Source organism: Labrus bergylta, chromosome 3, assembly GCF_963930695.1.
Source record: "Labrus bergylta chromosome 3, fLabBer1.1, whole genome shotgun sequence".
In the NCBI taxonomy this organism is placed as follows: Eukaryota; Metazoa; Chordata; class Actinopteri; order Labriformes; family Labridae; genus Labrus; species Labrus bergylta.
In genome coordinates, this window is record NC_089197.1 from 30,762,058 (window position 1) to 30,780,534 (window position 18,477).

General features: G+C 40.1%; 1 protein-coding gene across 3 annotated transcripts in view; it reads left to right on the top strand.

Annotated features, from left to right (window-relative positions):
- Nucleotides 1-3,008, top strand: part of myom2b (myomesin 2b) — a 37,724-nt gene extending 34,716 nt beyond the window's left edge. For all 3 annotated transcript variants that reach the window (XM_065953142.1, XM_065953141.1, XM_020636480.2), the window contains 2 exons: nt 1,364-1,489; nt 2,423-3,008. In XM_065953142.1, the coding sequence (XP_065809214.1) occupies nt 1,364-1,489; nt 2,423-2,626 (330 nt within the window). In that variant the 3' untranslated portion in view covers nt 2,627-3,008. The remainder of the gene's footprint in view (nt 1-1,363; nt 1,490-2,422) is intronic.
- The last annotated feature ends 15,469 nt before the right edge of the window (nt 3,009-18,477 follow it).

Sequence of the window (18,477 nt, forward strand, 5' to 3'; positions counted from 1 at the left end):
TTTACTTTCTCGTTGGAAGCTGACTGATCGCACGGCTGGAAGTCTCCATAAAGCCTCCATATATGCGATGAGATGTTCAGGTTAAAGGGAATCAAGAGGCCTCTATGTGCTCTTGTTGACACTTAATCACCAGCTTCAATCCCTCACAGGAGACATCTATGGCCTTTTAGGTGAGGTCAGTATTATTAGCAACCTCCTGGGTCAGTAATGGAACAAATGCTTTTCTCATAAGTCATTGACCTACTTGCCAACCAGCTTAAGTCTACAGTCTTCCCCCAGTCAGTGACGGCTCTTTCAAGAGCATCAGCGTCCTGCGGCTCCTCACAGCTTTGAAGATTGAAGTTTGAGCAACGGCGGTCCAGGTGGAATATGTGTTGAAGTTTGCCCTCTCCTTTATTCATCCCCTCACCTGCTAATAATCTGTCGAAAACAAGAACAGACGTCCTTGGTGATGTGTTTTCCAAACCTCGGGAGTGTGTCTCCCCTACAAAGTTAGCACAGAGGCTACTGAAGATATGAACAGGAAAACAAACAGTAACAGATAAAAAGAATAATGCAATAAAGAGAATAGGAGCAGGCATTCTTGTAGAACCATATCAGAATTTAATAATTGTCAGCATTACCCACCAAATAACTATAACATGATGATACTGTGTTATTTTTCCAATACAGCGTCTGACTTTCATCTGTCATATCCTAGAAAATGCAGTAATTGAAACACAACTGAGAGTGTTCATGAATCTGAGACCCTATAACATGTTAATTAGCAAAGGGCCATTAATTGCAAATATGGCCGGCTGTTAATATCTCATAATTAAAGGCAAGTATTTATTTTAATAGAAATGCAATTATCCTGCAACAAGTGGCACTTCATAAAACTCTACTAATGCCCAGACCTTGCAATGAGTGGGCAGGTACAAGAGCGGGGAATCAAATTCTGCATTCTCTCTGGCACCACTCATATGGAACAATTCAGCAGAATTACCATGTCACAGGTTTCTGAAGATGAAGGACCAAAGTGTGCTTCAGCTTTGAAGGCTTTAACGTCTCACTCTCATTTTGGGGTCTGAAGAAGTATTGATCACTTATGTTATAATTGTCATTTGGTCATTTTTGAGTTAAGCTAACAGGGCTGAGCTGAGTTGTGGAGACAGAAAACCCGATTGGATGATCAGACAGTGGCTATATGCTCTGCTTCTGCTTAGGGGAATATTTAAGGTTAAAACAACTGCTCTGAGTTAAAGGTTCAGCTTTCTTTTTTTTAAAATAACTGTTTGAGTGACAGGCCTTTTAATGTTAAATCATGCTTAAAATCCCTGCGCTGCCTCCCTCACTTTTTGTACCTTTTGATTTCATCTTTCAGTACGTGGTCTCCCTGGACCAGGGCAAGTTTGCCAGTTTGACGATCAAAGGTGTTTCCATGGAGGATTCCGGCAGATATACCATGATTGTCCAGAACAAATACGGAGGAGAGTCTGTGGATATAGTGGTGAGTGTCCCTGCTGTGTACCACAAATTACTGGATTTGCTCAGAGCCGTGAAATGTTTCCGACCATCTGCGGCACAAATCTCGTCTTTTCACGGGGGCCTGATAGTGAGATGTGTTTGTGATTTGTAACTCAGAGCCGCCCTGAAGCTGACCTTGGGATGCTTGCCTGCCCATGATTTCTACTGTTTTATTATTGATCCTTACGTGGGATATTTTTTAATTTAAAAACCAAAATGATGTGTCTATGTTTATATGGGTATTGCCACTTTAAAGTTATTGTGTGCTTTTTAGTTGACAGTAGAAAAATACACATAAGGAAATATTTATCACATTAAAGGACTAATAGGTAAGATATCCTCTAAAAAAGGATACAATGACCTCACTACATCATCAGACATTAAGCAAACACACTATGATGGAGTGGAGAAGTTTCCATTCTGGTCCATAATGGTCTGTTTTTCTTTTTGACCAGAGATGTAGCCAGTTTTAAGGCACCCCCACACATCTGTTTTGAACATCCCTCAGTTTGCCAGGAAAAACAGCAAACACAACAGGTGTTGCAGTGCGGGAAGTGGGCAAGCCAACAGGTTCAGATATGAGTGATTCTACTCGACCTAAAAGTTCTGCATTTTTCTAATAAGCTTGGTGACGTAGAAACGTGGTGTAACATGGAAACATATCGGAGATGATTTTGAAAAATGGGGAGAGCTTAGAACACAGAAAGGTGTCATGACCGATGTAGGACTGGTTAAACACTGAAGCTCCTGTGTCCATGATATGACAACATGCATACACATAGGAGTAGGGCAGGGGAAGACAGCTCTCTTCAATGTCTTGAATTAAACTGCAGTACCTATTTTAAATGCTAGGTGTCCAAGTTTCATATGGCTTCTTTTAATTCTATGAACGTTCTGTCCCTTTTTTCCTCTTCAGGTCAGCATTTACCGCCACGGAGAGAAACTTCCTGAGGCCAAACCCACACTGACCCCGAAAACAATCATCCCACCCAAACTCCCCATTGAGATGCCTCAGCCCAAGACCCAGCCTGCTCCTGCCCCCTCCTCTCCTAGCTCCGCCCCTCCAAAGGCTACAGCAGGAAGAGGAATGAAGAGCCCCACTCCCACGAGGAGGAAGTAGAAAGCATGACAATCAACAGTGAGAAAGAAAACCTGTTCAAACACACAGTCCACACAGTCAGTTATTGGTGTTTGTTATATTGAAAATGAATTGAGTTTTAAGATTTCAGTGTACGGAGACAAAACAAAAAAAAGTATTAAAATAAAGTTCAAAGCTAGTTCATGTCAGAAAATAACGTATTTAGACATGAGTTTAATTAAGTGAAATTAACTGAATTCAAACTGAATAAAAAATTTGATGAAAAATAAAATAAATGTTTTTCATTTCAATCCTGGATTCTAAGTTAAACTGAACAATTGAATGTGTCGTATGGGCCGCGGTGTGTACACATTCAGAGAAATGTTATTTGTGTCTGGCTTGAATAAAGACTGATTTAAACAGAGACTGATTCATAAATAAACAGAGCTTAATTCACTTTCTCTCAACATTTCATGACATAAACATCACATGTAAACTTGCAACTTAAGCTAATGCTAATGCAATAGCATTGATAACCTCTTATCAGTGTCCTGCTGAAAAACAAACACACTTTTTTTCATTAATCCTTGCATGTTTGATGGTTTTCATAATGGCAATGTATCTGATCGTGCTTAGAGAGACCATTACAGGATTTTCTCGTTAACCCCTCACACACCCTCACACCACCGTCACCCTCTGAAGACGAGGCCAAGCAGAGCCATGAATCTGGAGCGAGGCAGGTCCATTCTGCGTGTTAGGAGGGCGGCATGCTGATCACTGCATGTGATCAATAGTTTTGCACGGTCTTTCAGTTGAGTCATGAGATGTGTTTTATACAAGATAAAATGTATTTTCCCAGATCACTGCTGCATCCAACAAGAGGAGGGTTCACACTTTGTTCTTAGCCTTCTCTTTAGAAGGGATGCTAACTATCAGAGGGAACATGTTACACAGTTATGATGCTCACACCTCAACCTATGAATGCAAATATATCACACAGTCCTCCTTAACATCACCATGGTGAGATATTGCAGAAGATCAGCTTGCAATGAATCACCACTGAGTAAACCAGAGCCATGGAGCAGCAGAGTCACAACAACACTGCTGCTGCTGACAACTGTCAGAACTGAATTCTGCTGAATATTGACTCCGACTTAAAGCACCAACAGATATGGGTAAAATCTATATGCACTCTAGCTTCCAGCTAAATATCAATTATGCACAGTTCTCCTGGTCATCAGCCAAAAGCAGATACACATCTGAGCACTGGGTCAGGTTTGAGGTGCAGGAAGAAGAAGTGATGGCAGAGCTGATGAAAAGATGGCTGATGAGATTTGTGCTTCATTAAAGCTGATGAGAGGAGAAAAGCCGACGCAGGGATTGAGGGAGGGGAGGAGGGTGAATTTGTTGTTTCTGTGTTTGCTGTTGCTAATAAAAGAAAGAGATTACACTTTGCTGAGCCTGTTTATTCGTTCTGTCAGAGAGAAAGAGGGCGAGAGAAAGGAGACGGATTGTGAGAATGAGAAAACCGGGATAATGGAGAGGCTGAAAGAGAAGGAGGGAAGTGAGACTGCGAGGTTGCTATTGTTTTGTGTTACTTTTTGCCGCTGATGTGTCTGCTCCGGCGGGGGGAGACATGTCATGCCTGTTAACAAGAAGAGAATGAGTGTCGTGATTGAATGAAATGGAGGGAGATACAGTAAGAGGAGTGCTGTGTGTGTGTGTGTGTGTGTGTGTGTGTGTGTGTGTGTGTGTGTGTGTGTGTGTGTGTGTGTGTGTGTGTGTGTGTGTGGGTAGGCTTGTGTGTCAGTTATTTTGCTATTATCTTGTTTGTTAGACACGAAGACAAGTCTCATCATGTCATCAATTGTGTGTATAAATTTAAAAGGAAGGAAGAAACGCACTGAGACAAAGTGTGTGTGATGAATGCAGATAATTCAGTGTTGCGTGGCAAAAAAGGACTTCTGAAGTGTGACAGAGAAAGACAGGAAGAGGGTGAGACCAGCGTGTGTGCGTGTTTGAGGGAGGGAGAGAGAGAGAGAGAGAGAGAGAGAGGGAGAGAGAGAGAGAGAGAGAGAAAGAGAGAGATCTGAATCATTTTGATGTTTCGCTGATCATCTGCTGTGAGATCATTTTCCTGACTTTTTAATTAATTTTCACATTTTTAATCAACATAATTACAGAGAATCCTGGATGTTACCATGACAACCAACTTTTAATTTCAATAAACTTGGTAAAGGACTCATTTCTGTGAAGCACACAGGCAGCCTGTGCACTCGACGACACACAAATAGATGCAGCATACAGACCCACAACCTCACGCACGCACGGCCATACGTACAAACACACACATATAGACGGCTGCTATCTAAATGGAATAGCTAGCCAGTACTGATAGCATGAAATTGTGTTTCCAAATATAACACCGTGTCATTGGAGTGTGTTAGTGTGTGTGTGTGTGTGTGTGTATGTGTGTGTGTGTGTGTGTGTGTGTGTGTGTGTGTGTGTGTGTGTGTGTGTGTGTGTGTGTGTGTGTTGAAAATAAGACTATAGAATAAAGGTTTTTCCACGGTCCTCCACATGGGGGCACTATTGTAACATCCACACACACATAAATACTTTTATTCACTTTTAGGCACATGCACGCACCCAAACACACACACGCACGCACGCACACACGCACACGCACACACGCACACACACACACACACACACACACACACACACACACACACACACACGGATATGGATAGACAGGCCTGTCCTAATTAAAGCAGCTCTGTTCAAACAATGAGATAAACTAGGAGCAGAGACACTTTGCGGGTGTGTGCACTGACACGTCCACATTTTAAAATAATGCTATTACACACTTTTACTTTATACACACACACAATTGCAATTTGCATTGTGGGGGTGAATGCTGATAATTATTGTGATGATGATATGGATTATGGCAGATTTTTGCCTGAAAGAAAGAGAGGAGGAGAGGCGTGAGGAGCAAGGAGAGAGCGAGAGAGGAACTAATAGAGGACAGAGTAACAGAGTTAGAGAAAGAGGAAAACAAGCAGCATGTTATTCTACCAGCTTGTCACACTGTTTCAGCACAGATGATCACCTCTTTACAGTGAGAGGAAGGACGGCTATAGGAGAAGAGGGAAGGAAAGGTAAGAATAATTCAGAGAGGATAGGGGAAAGAGCGAATGGGAGGGAGCATGAAGTGACAAACAGAGGTGTGAGAGACAAAACAAGGAGGGGTGATGGGAGAGTATATAAAAAGTGAGACAAGCAGGAGAGCAGAATAGGGAGTAAAAATGGGAGAGGGTTGTTCAAAAACCCAGCAGCTTTAAAATCTGAACTCATTTTGAAAGTGTCTTGCATCAGATTCCCATTGTTGACTTTCACCTTTGCTCGACCCGCACTCATAACATTCTTGTAAGACAATCAGTCAACAGCGAGGTGTTACAACTGAAATTAACCTTCCTGTTTCACCTCTGACACCAATCAAGAAATCAAACACGGGATCTTAAATATGAAGTTTGACATCAGGAAAACAAACTTGAACATGTCCTTTCACCGATCAAAGTGGGAAAATTTGGAATTTGTAAACCCCTCACACCGCCTAAGCCTAGCTGACCATTGGTACCGTCTAACCTCTGGACTGGGATTTCCCTTCAGATCGGTGGAAGATCTAGAGCAAATCCACTCAGTAATCCTCCACTGTGCCTACAGCTTTACTACTGCAGTGTTTGCTCTGGGCAATACAAATGAGGTCATATAGACAGTATAATGTAAAACTGATCCACAGCGGAGCAAAGGACAGGGTCAGAGCAAGTGGCAGCCACAGGGGCTGAAAGGAAGTGGAGGCTGCAGAAGTGGCAAAAAGTGTAGTTCCTGGAGTGGCCACTTGGGGCTAGCTACAAAAGTGAGTAAATCCTCATTAATTCCTATATTTAAAAACCCAACTTCACAGCAGATTTTCAACATTCACAGCCTGGTATTAACAAAGAAATATTATAATAATAATTGACCTGTTTGAATTGCTTTTAGGCTGAAAGTTATGGAAGTTAATTTGCCTTACAGCCTCTGCAACAGCAACAAACTGCAAAAATAAGAGAAAGACAGTCTTGAATGAACATCAGTGTCTTGCACTGCTAATGTGACTGTCTTGTTCTTAGAAACGTGGCTTATTACTTCCTGCTAAACCTAGTTTAAAGTTAAATATTACTCAACAAAGAATGAAGCTTTGCTGCCACATTATGAAAACTAAATATACAGCTCATACCAGACATAAAATGTTATCGCTTACTCTTTACAGAATACTGCTTCTGTTTAGCACATCTAATCTACTCTGCTCCTGCTTAATGTAGCAACTAGCTTCAAGTAGAATAGCCACAGATGGTAGCGATAGATAGCTTCCTTAATTTCTGACATAATGTAAACATGAAAACATGCCTTAAAACATAAATACAAACTTAACCTTACTACAAAGCTCTTGTGCTCACCTGCACAAATAAGAAAAGAGAGTGTAATGAACATTTGCGTCTTGTACTGCTATGAAAGCTGTCTTCTGCTAAACAACCTTGCTGACTACCTGCCTAACCAGATGTACAGCTGATAATGACACCTAATGGCCAAAATGAGTATTGCACTGCAGCTACCTAAATCTGATGCAGGTGTTTTCTTCCCGGCTTATGTACCACAAAGTAGCCTTACTTGATAAATTAACCTTAACCAGAATTGTAGTCATGGCAGTGTGGGGTGGGGGCAATGTGTAGTTGAAGGATAATCTTAATTGGGGCTTCGTTGCTTTGAGTGGCAGGTGGACGCTGCTAGCAGTATTTTAGGTTTCACGTCGGCTAATTCAGTCACTGAACCTCACTCCGTCATGTTTGTGTTTTTGGTGCCTTTTTGGGTTTGTGTTTGTTTAATTCTCCTACTGTAACAGACTATCCAAGAAGTTTGTGCTTATTGTTTTAGTTGAGTTATATGTATTAATATATGAATACATTGGCATTTGTGTGAAGTATCGCTGTTACCACTCACCATCACCAGCTTGTTAGCTTGTTCATTGTTTTCTGCATATTTATGTATTAGTGGTTGCCTTTGTGTAGGAGTCAGGATTGTTTGTGGGAGCTCCTTCGCTTGTTTTAATGACGAGGTGTTCCACACACGCTTTAAGCTTTTAAAAATAAAAATGATCAACTCAGGGATACAGATACAGATACATGTTTTTCTGTGAGGTAACAATGATTGACTAGCAAATAAGACTTATAAATAATCCCCTTCCTCTCTCCACAACACCCTCGGGTCCAAATATGGCAACTTCTTTCCCCCTTAAAAAACTAAATGGTGGCGGTCAAAATGCAGAACTTGACGGTTCAAAAAGGCAGTCAACAAATCAGAGGGTGCCGTCATAGCAGCCAAGTCCATTCCCTCATGAGCATCATAGGGAAATAGTTTCAACAGATTGGAGCAGGTTAGATTCAGCCATTCTGTGATTATTAATCCAGTATTTTTTGACACATCTTCTTCAAGCATATCATTTGTCAGAAACTTTCATTGTGTCGTCTATCCCTGTCACACATCTGTAAACTTTGAGGCTGGATTTACGTCAAGTGGGAAATGACTCATCTTAACAAGAAGGCGAGCCTAACGTTCACATCTGGTATATTTCATGTAATACCAAATTATGCTTTGCAGAGGAAAAGTGCTTCTCCCTCTGCATTGAAGTCAGGTATAGCTCTTCTTCACAGCAGCAGCTCCCCTGGAGCTTGTAGTGACTCAGTGCCTGGCTGTTGCAAGGAGTGGATGCTTAGACCCAGGATCTCTGGTCCAAGGACAACGGGCCTACTTGCCATTCCACTCTGTAGCCTTAATGGTGTTCTGCTGGGATTGGCCAGCTGTGGGCCCTCACACACATTAAACCCAGAGGCATTGTTTGTGTCTACTCTGTGCAATCAATCATACAGTGGGATACTGAGAGAGCACGCAAGCTCTTGTCTTTACCCTCCACGTTCATGTTTTTCCCCAAGGTTCCCCGCTTTTGCTCTCAAATTGAAGACATGAAAGTTAGCTAAATTGCTCACATTTATGAATGTGACTCATCATCTGTCTGAGCCTGTGTCACCCAATTCTCAACGGAGAAAGGATAGCGAGAGTGGGAGAGAAAATGAATTGCTTTTTGTGAAACTTAGAGAACTGTTTTCAGGGTATTTTCTATCGAGTCAGTAATAAATGGGAGACAATGAAAATGATTTGTGATTTTAACACCAGCTGCTTGGTTCTAAAATGATTTTTTTAAGATGGAAGACTCCGCTGAAAGCTCAGTTCTTCATCCCATCATAGCTGAGTTAGTAACAAAAGTGAGAGTATAACAGTCCTTTTCTGCAGTCTGCCTGTCTCTCTTACTTCACCCATTAACTCCTATCTTTTTTCTCCTTATGCATTTTTACCCCGTTTTTTTTCTTCTCACATTTCTTCTCTCTTTCAGCCTCTCCTCTCTCACTCTATTTTTCACTCCTTCTCCAATCACTGTGAAATTGCAAGGCGGCTGGTTGGGGACTTTTCTGACAGAGAAATTTGGCTCCGATCAGAATCACCAGCGAGCATTCCTGCATTCCTTTCCCAATTTAAATGATTTTGCAGCTTCACAGGCACACCCACCCAGACAGCCAGACATCCTCACATCAACACTTTGCGAGTCTCCCGCCCTCTCTTTCTCTTTTGCTCACCCTCTCATTTCTTTTTTCTCTGTCACACACATACGAACATACATACACAAAACACCATTCAAAAATGGGAAAGTCGTGGGACTGGCGGGGTGCCAACAAGCAGGAGCTCCTGCTGCTGCTTCCCTGACTCAAGTTAGCTGAGAAAACAGATGAAAGACGAAGGCTGCAGCTGGAAGAAGAGACAGCCATACGTAGGTATATAGAAGAAGTGACAGCTTAAGAAAACGTGTCATTAAAGCATGACTCATGTTTATCCTTGTGCATGTACGTGCTTGCAGATGAATTCTTAGCTCCCTGAAAACAGCACTGTGGTCCCTGATGCATGTCAACATGTCAGAGTCACACAGACAAAGAGAGCTGTCGACTCTGCCAGCAATTTTCTCTTTTTTTTTTTTTTCAGCACTCATTCATTTCCTGATTTGAATATAATGTATCATTTCACATACTCCAACAGACACTATAACTGAGTGTTTCCAAAGCTCTTAATGGTGGACTGTAACTAAGTATTTACTCAAGTACTATACCAAAGTTGAACACTTTTTTCTTTATGCTACTTTGTACCACATTGAGGGAAATATTGTGGGTTTGAACATTTATCTTTCGGCTACAGTTCAGTGGCTTAGGACTTCTTTAGATGGAACAGTTTACTGCTTTTATTTCTAGTCTTTTTTGTCTGTGAAAAAACTCTGGATATTTTACAGGAATGCCTATAATACTCCTGGATTTACATGGATTTAAGTACTTACAGAGTCCATGTTGGGTCTCATGGAGGAATCCTGATTCCTCCTCCTCCGTCACTGGACTATGCTCCTGTTCTGAGCAGACACTTAAGGGTGTAGTTTAATAGTTCAAGTTAAGATCCATAATAAAGAATTCTAAAACGATGAAATATCCACTACATTTTCTATAAATCCAACAGCAAAGACAGATTCAGTAAAGGACTATTCATGGGGCCGAAAAATTTGACTATACTTACTTATATTTTAGACAAGCTATAACTTCGCACACTCAAAAAGTAGATCAATCAAAAGGACCAATGAGCTTATCTTGATCTGGCCCTGGAAAACTTCATTTTAGTTCATACAAAACTTTTGTGATGTCAACTGGTGAATTGGGATAAAGTAAATGTGCAGTTATGATCAGAATGAACCAAGACTAAATGTGAGGAGACAGGGTGGAAAGTGACATAAAATACCTGACCCCATCAGAAATTGAAGGTGGCCAAATTTCCCACTCGAACAGCGTTAGCTGTGCCAGGCTTCATGAGAAAGGCTGAGCATGGGTAATTGGGCTCTTCAACAGATCATTGCTGATTTTTTGCCTAAAGTTAACTGAAAGTAAAGGAAAGCTTTTAAAGTAAAACTTCAAAAGCTGTCTGGGTCCTATTATGTTTAACCTCAATGCATGACAATATTTCATGTACACATCAGATTTGACAATGTATAAAAGTATCAAAGATAGAACCTCTGGAGTCCTACAGTTTTTGACAGAAATATTAGGCTGGTCCAGGGTCGCAGGTCCAACACATAAAAACACTGTTTGATAGAAGTAGTAATAGTAGAATGGGAGTATTACTTTGTGGTCTTCTCATTTAACAATGGTATGTAAAGGTCAAAAGTCCAACAGGTTGAAACCAACCTTTTCTGTTCTATAACATGAGTCATTTCTGTCCAGCACAGATCGTTTTATGTTGTTCGTCTTTGTATTTGCATACATGTACAGAACATGAGAGTACACAGTCAAATCACAGAGGAGACTCTGACCCACAAATTTCACGGAGACAGACTAATGGGACAGATGCTCATATTTGAGACACACCTGCTGCCTTTGTGTGCATTATATTTCTACTGGTGTTGCTTTATTTCCTGCAGGTAGAGTCTATGTGCTGTAATTCATATTGGAGCGGCAGGTTAAGGTGAACTTCATGTATTAACAAAGCTTTTGTTTTCCAGCTGCCTCGTGGTCAATGTCCTTCTGTCTTTTCTCTCTTCTCCTTTTTAATCTTACACCTCTTTCAATCCATACAATCAAATCAAGAAAATGATTTAAAAGTTATAATATTTGAGATAAAAGCCTTCGGGTTGTCTTCTCTCTCTTTCTCTCTGATCGGCTTTTTTCCACAGTAGTAAAAAACAAACATATTTTGGCTTTGAACTTTTCAACCTGGTGGAGCAAAGGTTTCCCTCATCTTTTCTGCATCTAAAATGTGTTTGTTTGTGTTTACTTTGCTCACCTTCACCTGTGCAGAACCCGGTCAGAACGTAGAAGTTAATGTTACACTAGATTAAATTAACTGAAACTCGTGGGGTGAACCATCTTCTAACCTTCTTAGCCGTTGCTTAGCAAGAGATATACACACGTTATCTTGTCTGGGAAATCAATACATTTTTATTCTTGATCTCCAACATTTTCTTTAAATTGATGTTTACTGAAGAAATGTACTTTTATTTTAGGAAAGAAAAGAGGTACATAAGAAGTCTATTCTTTCTGAGTGCTTCATGCACACACATTGGTGGGTTAAACTCAAAGGTCATGATCAAAGGTTGGCCACTTAAGTAATGGTAAATGGACTTGAGTTTTGTAGCCCTTTTATTTGTCTTCTGACTACTCAAAGCAATTTTAAACCACAGGTCAAACCTATTCACACACTGATGGCAGAGACTGCTAGGTAAAGTCTCCATTAGTATTAACTCATCCCATTCATACACATTTATACATGTGAATACAGAAGCAGTGGGAGTAGATTTTTATTTAGCTCAAGGACACATCAGACATTTGGCTGCAGGAGCTAGGAGTCAAACCCCCGACCTGCCACTTGAGAGATGACTGACTGTACCACTGAGCCACAGCTGCCCTGTGGAAGATTCCTAACCTGAAATTTTAAATTAATGTACCTATAGGATTTCTAAAAACAAAACAAACAAAAAAAAACATGTTACCTGGACATGAAAATAAAAGGTTTCAACTATATGCTAGGTTCAGGATGCCAGTGTTTTACCCCAGTGGGTGCAAATATCTGTTTCTTGAGTATCCATTTGAGGAAGGAAAATGTCCATTTTTTCAGCACAGCTGAAAACTGTATGTTGTTGGTGTGCAGATCTTACCTCGTGTTTTTGGATCCAGCACCCACTGAGAGGTGTACATGTCATTATTTGATTTTTCATATTGACAGCACAATCACACATGTACAGCCTGGTAAAAAAAAGTCTCTAATGCTTATATTACTATCTAAGGAAGAGGATTAGGCCCACTGAAAATAATTCTGAGATTAAAGTCAGAATTCTGACTTTTTTCTGTTTTTTTCCCCTGAATTCTGACTTTTTTTTTCAGAGCCAGAACCAGAGAAAAAGAGATTGAAATCAGAATCCTAAAAAAAAATTCAGAACCAAACTTTTATTTTTAGTGGCCCTAATCCTTTTACATATCTATTCATGAAAGCTGAGGCTGAATTTTGTATAACTCAGCCCTTTTTAAAGAAGACTAACATTTAGCACAATTAGGAGCATGGTTGGATGAAGTGACAGGTAGCTACTGCTGGCTGTCTGTGGACAAAGCAAATTCAGTCACTTAATTTAACTAATCTGTAAAACTAGAACAGCTTCTCTGTGCCCTGGAATCACTCTTGTGTTTTGGATCAATCTTGTCTGGGAAAAAAAATGGTATGGAGATGGATAACTTTCTTAAACAGCCCTTCACTCTTCGCAGTTCACAAGCAGCACAATAACACATCTGTGTTCCAAATCACGTCACTTGAACTAACCAATCAGAAGCTGCATTCTGTTGATAAGAATTGCATTTATCCCTCTAGTACAATTTCAGATATTCTTTGATTGTTTTTTTTTGGTTTTATCATTGTCGACGAAATCTCTCAATATGTGTCAAGAGCCGATTGACATCTGTAACGTCTGCGATGAAATGCTAATGATTGGTTAAGGTTGAACCCAGGAGGGAGACTCGGACAAGGCAGATTGTGAAAAAGGTATTTATTGAGCAGCTGGCTTGATGGTGTGGTTTGGCGCTGATGATGGCAGGAAGAGCCACTGAAGGAAAAAAGGAGGAGAGCAAAAGTAATTATTTCAAAAACAAACCCCACTGAAGATCATACGATAACTCTCAAACTGGAGAGGATTGAGCTGCTGTACCACCAGTGAAGCTGCAACAAACTGGCTGCTTGCAGGAGACACAGGTGAACTGATGAGCTGCACCTAATAAGGTCAAATGTGTTTCAGCTGTGCCGGCAGGGAGCCTCAAACCCCACCTCCAGCCTCATGTTTCACGGAAACAAGAAACATCACAAAACGCAACACAAGGCCACGAAGCAAAACTAAGAACAGGAACCAAATAAAATATAAACACAGAAAGTCACAAACATGACAACATCCTTCATATACATCATGTCAATTTTCATTCAAATCAAATTATTCAGTGACTTCTCCTGCCCTTAATAGAATCATTTAAATCTTTAGAAAAATATATTCCTCATCTTATTTATTTATGTTTTTTTACATTGTAACTCCTGTCCACATTTTGGTATTTAGGAACATGACGTTGAAATTATATTATAATAAATGAACATACCTACAGTCAATATTAGGATTAGGAGGAGACAACGTTGCATTTACAGAGACAAAGGGAAAGTATAAAACTTGGAGGATGAAGGGATGGAAAGAAAACATCATGTTAGAGTGTGAATGATGGGAAAACAGGTTTAAGGTCAGTGTCAACATTTACTGTTCGACCAATAATGTTAAAAGTCAGATAGTTAAGGAATATATGACGGAACTGGGTTGTGTAACTGTGTGTCTGTGTGTGTGTGTGTCAGGATGCTGTAGCTCTTGGCAGCAGGCTCGTACACTTCCCCTGTCATGACCAATCATGTCAAAAAGTCTGCAGCTTTCAAACACACATTTAGACCGCACGCACACGCACACACACACACAGTCCTGCTCTCTCTAATAATATGAGGGTCAGCTATGCAGTCACCCATACCTGTTATTCTCTTTGCTGTAGTATACACAGAGTGGGAGACATCAACAAGCTGCAGTAAAATTGTGCATAGTAAGTTCTTGACATTGTTCAGACATTTTGACCTCAGGACGAAGATATACTCACTGGTCCTGAACATAATTGAAATTTGTTTGTGTGCGTGTATTTGTAGGATGCGTGCGTGTGCAGGTGCTTCATTTGCTCCAGTTCAGAGAAACACAAACAGAGCAGCACTGATCTTTTCAAACTGGAGTGGTGTGCTTACGATATCGTTGCTTTAAGATCAAGTTTAACTTAATTTGTCCCACAAGGTGAAAGATTTGTATTGGGCTAGTCACCAATGCTGAATGCCAGAAAAAGACATAATTCAGCATCATTCACATTAGACATAAAACAATGAACATTATGAAACAATGTCCAGAGGAAAATAAGAAGATTAAAAACATTAGGTTAGACAAATTATAGTCCTTTCTTGCCACTGCTTGAAAACTTTATAGATACAGGGATAGACCAGTTTTTAAACCTGTTCAGTCTACAACGGAGAACTCTGAACCTCTTACCAGAGGGCAGCAGCTCAGATTCTGGATGTAGAACATGGGATGGGTCACTGACAATCTAATTGGCTTGCCTTAGAGAAGCCTGTTCAAAAATAGTCTGCACGGATGTGAAAAGGAGGAAATGTAATATCATCCCACGCTGTAATATGAGCCAACGCAATTTTGCAACGACCGAAATACTTCACTAAAGGGATGCAAAATGCACAGTGATGGGCATAACGGCGTTATAAATAACGACGTTACTTTTTTCAGTAACGAGTAATCTAATTGATTACTCTTCCCATCATTATAACGCTGTTACCGTTACTGCCAAAAAATGCGGTGCGCTACTATGACTGAAGCTGTTTTTCATCAGACCAACTAGATCTCTAAGTCGAGTGGCAAAGATATTTCTTACTGTTCTTCCTCTGGTAAGTGCGGACACGAGACAACCGCATAAATGATGACGATTGGCTGAGGTAGAGTAAAAATTTCATGGTGAGCCAATCAGAGGTAGAGTTGGGTGGGTGTTGTTTACACAAATTCGAAAGCATGCATAGTCAGACACACAACGACACAAATGAGTCAACGAGAAACAGGAATGGCGAGCCCGAATAATCCAACAGTAGCCTTCTTTAAGTGGAAGTATAGCCATTACTTTTCCTTCCAAGAAATTAAAGGAACGAGTGTAATCGTGAAATGCACATTATGCCCTGGAGTCAAAAGCCTCTCCACGTCGGTGTCGAGCAATTCAAACTTATTGAAACATCTTTCAACGCTACATGCTTCCACGAAATTAGTGGCCAAGAGGACCTCCAAAGGAGAAGGAGACAGTGCCACAAAACCTAAGCAACCGAAGCTTGATTTTACGGCCCCACCACCACCACACGTTTCGTCTCAGGCCGAGCTAAACAAACTGGTAGCCAGGTATGTTGTGGAGGATATGCTGCCATTATCGATGGTTGAGTCGGAGTCATTCAGAGCACTAGTTGCCAAAATACCGGTCAGAGCAGGGGTCGGCCTGCCATGTAGAAAGACGTTCGCGAACTATATAGACGCCCAACATGCTCAAATGAATGTCGAGCTCAAACAGACATTTGAGAAATTAGAATATTTGTCTACCACAGCAGACAAAACATCTATTATGTCATTTTTACGGATCCACTATATAAACATAGTAATTATAATATCTACAATAATACATGACATTTGATTGGAGGCTAGTCTCACTTTGTCCCACAGCAACATTAAAATAGTTTAGATTTGTGTACACTGTTTCTGTTAATTATTGATTGTATTAAGTGTCCATTTCATTATAATATTCAGATTTATCATAATTAATTGAACATGCACATGTATTTTAAGTTCTGTTAAAGAGGGGTGGAGGTGGGGTCCAAATTCTTTGACACATTTGAGCGTTTAAAAATTTACTTGAAAGTAATGCAATAGTTACTTTCCAAAGTAACTAGTTACTTTTATAATTTGTTACTCAGTAACTACTTGAATTACTTTTTGGGAGAAGTAACTAGTAACTGTAACTAATTACTTTTTTAAAGTAACTTGCCCAACACTGAAAATGCACAATCTATACATTTGAGAGGACTGCAGTGCAGTAGCTGAGTACAGTGGAGGTCTGAGAATTTATACAATTAATCCAATTTGTGAATTTCATCATTATCAGTACCCTTCATGCTGCACCTTAAAAACTAAAAAGATGTGCATTCCTGCAGCTGTAAATCCTGACAGAAGAAGAAAAAAGTATAATCATTTAAATTGTATATTTTACCCAGTATTGTACAAATATATACAAAAATACTTGAAATAGTAGTTTGCATATGACTGTGACCATGTAAGTGTCTGCTGCTCTTAACATAAAGATGCACAATCCTATGTGTCTATTGATTAACTTTTGTGTGTCCACTTGTTGTTCTAGTCTATATGGAAATTACTTCTATGCTGCTTCCAGCCTTTTTTTACAATAAATTACAATATAAAATAATGATATGGTTTGTATGCTGTTGTAATCTTCTGTGTTAATATTTTTTGTTACCAGTGTTTGGATAGACCTGTTATGTGCTGTTAAGTTCTTCATGGGAGAGTGGGGGCCCCCAGTCTCTGGTACCCTTATTTTAGGGGTTGCGAGCTGAAACATTTGGGAATCCCTAGGTGACACCTTAAGTGATTTTTTATGAAGATTGACCTCTGGTACAATTGTTAACAATAAAGATGATGGATAAAAAGACAATAAAAAAACAAACATATTTTTGGAGCCAGCTTCAACTGGCAACCCAAGGAATTGCAGTTTTTGACACTTCAATATTGTTTTAATAAGCTAATGGAGTCTTTCTTATGTTTTATTTTTTAATCAAAGACATGCAGCAAGTAGATCAAGTACATGATGCTTTGGCGGTAGCTACAGAGATGGTTTGTTTTTTTAATGTGTGAGATGTGTTTTATGTGTGTTGTAATACGTCAGGTTGATGATGGCAGCTGCTTTAGTTACTTCAGAGCCACAGGGCAAACATGCGTCATCCCTGTTGTCATCTGTTCTTGCATCCTCTATCTATTCTTTTTTCCCCTTTTTAATCTCTCTCCCCCTCTGTCTCTCTCTCCTCCTCCTTCTGTCTGTCAGCATATTTTTCTCGCTGTATTGGCACACTGAATTGATCATATTTGTTGAGCTTAAAGGGGATTCTGCTCATGCAGCCACGAACGTCAGTGTCTGCTCTGCAACACTGAATACAGCAGCGGAACAAGTTTGAAAGGGGTGTGTAGCAAAAATAAGTAATTTATGAATTCATATTTCATAATTCTTTATTGTATTAAAAATTGGGGCAACAACTCCTATAGAGGATATTAAACAAATGAATATTTGTGAGTAATCAATCTCATAACAAAGTCGAAAAGTTCTCCATCAGGGATCTGTTCAACTTTGAATAGAATGACACCAACAAACAACCTAGTTCAAGGGTCACCATATAAATACACTTCACCATGTTTTTCTAACACTATTAGCAATCCCTTTAGTCTGTCTATACATCCCCCAATTATGAGCAAAGTCTGTCTTTTTTCTGCTCAACTTTTCAGAAAACGTGTGCTCAAACAGGACGTTTAGAGACGTTCCCATTGTGACATCACAAAGGGCAGTAACCCCTCCCCCAGATGGGTGACACTCCCACAGCTAGGTGTTTGTTCTGCCCTCTGAGTCTGCCTTCTCACAGTAAACAATAGGGCATGGTCCAAGAAAGCCCAAGCCACCCAAGCACTTCCAGAGAGGGGCGTGGTCAAACACAGAAACAGTTTGTTCTGAGCAGGGCGGAAATACAGAGGTGACTTATTTAAACTGGTTGAAAAGGAGTATAATATGTGACCTCTAGGGCAATTATTTAAAATAAACAGACACAACAGCAATAATTGGTGAATACATGAGCATATAATGGTTAAATTACAAAATTAGCATGTGGTGAATCAATGAAAAATAATAGGCTAACTAAAGTTAGATGACTAGCACTTGAGTGAATGAATAATAATGAGATCTGTTATGGTGAAACGACAGAGTTAACACGGAGGAAAAGATTACTTTTGATTAACTGGTGAAAATGAAATCACATCAACCCTTTTCCGCAGCAGCCACAGTTGG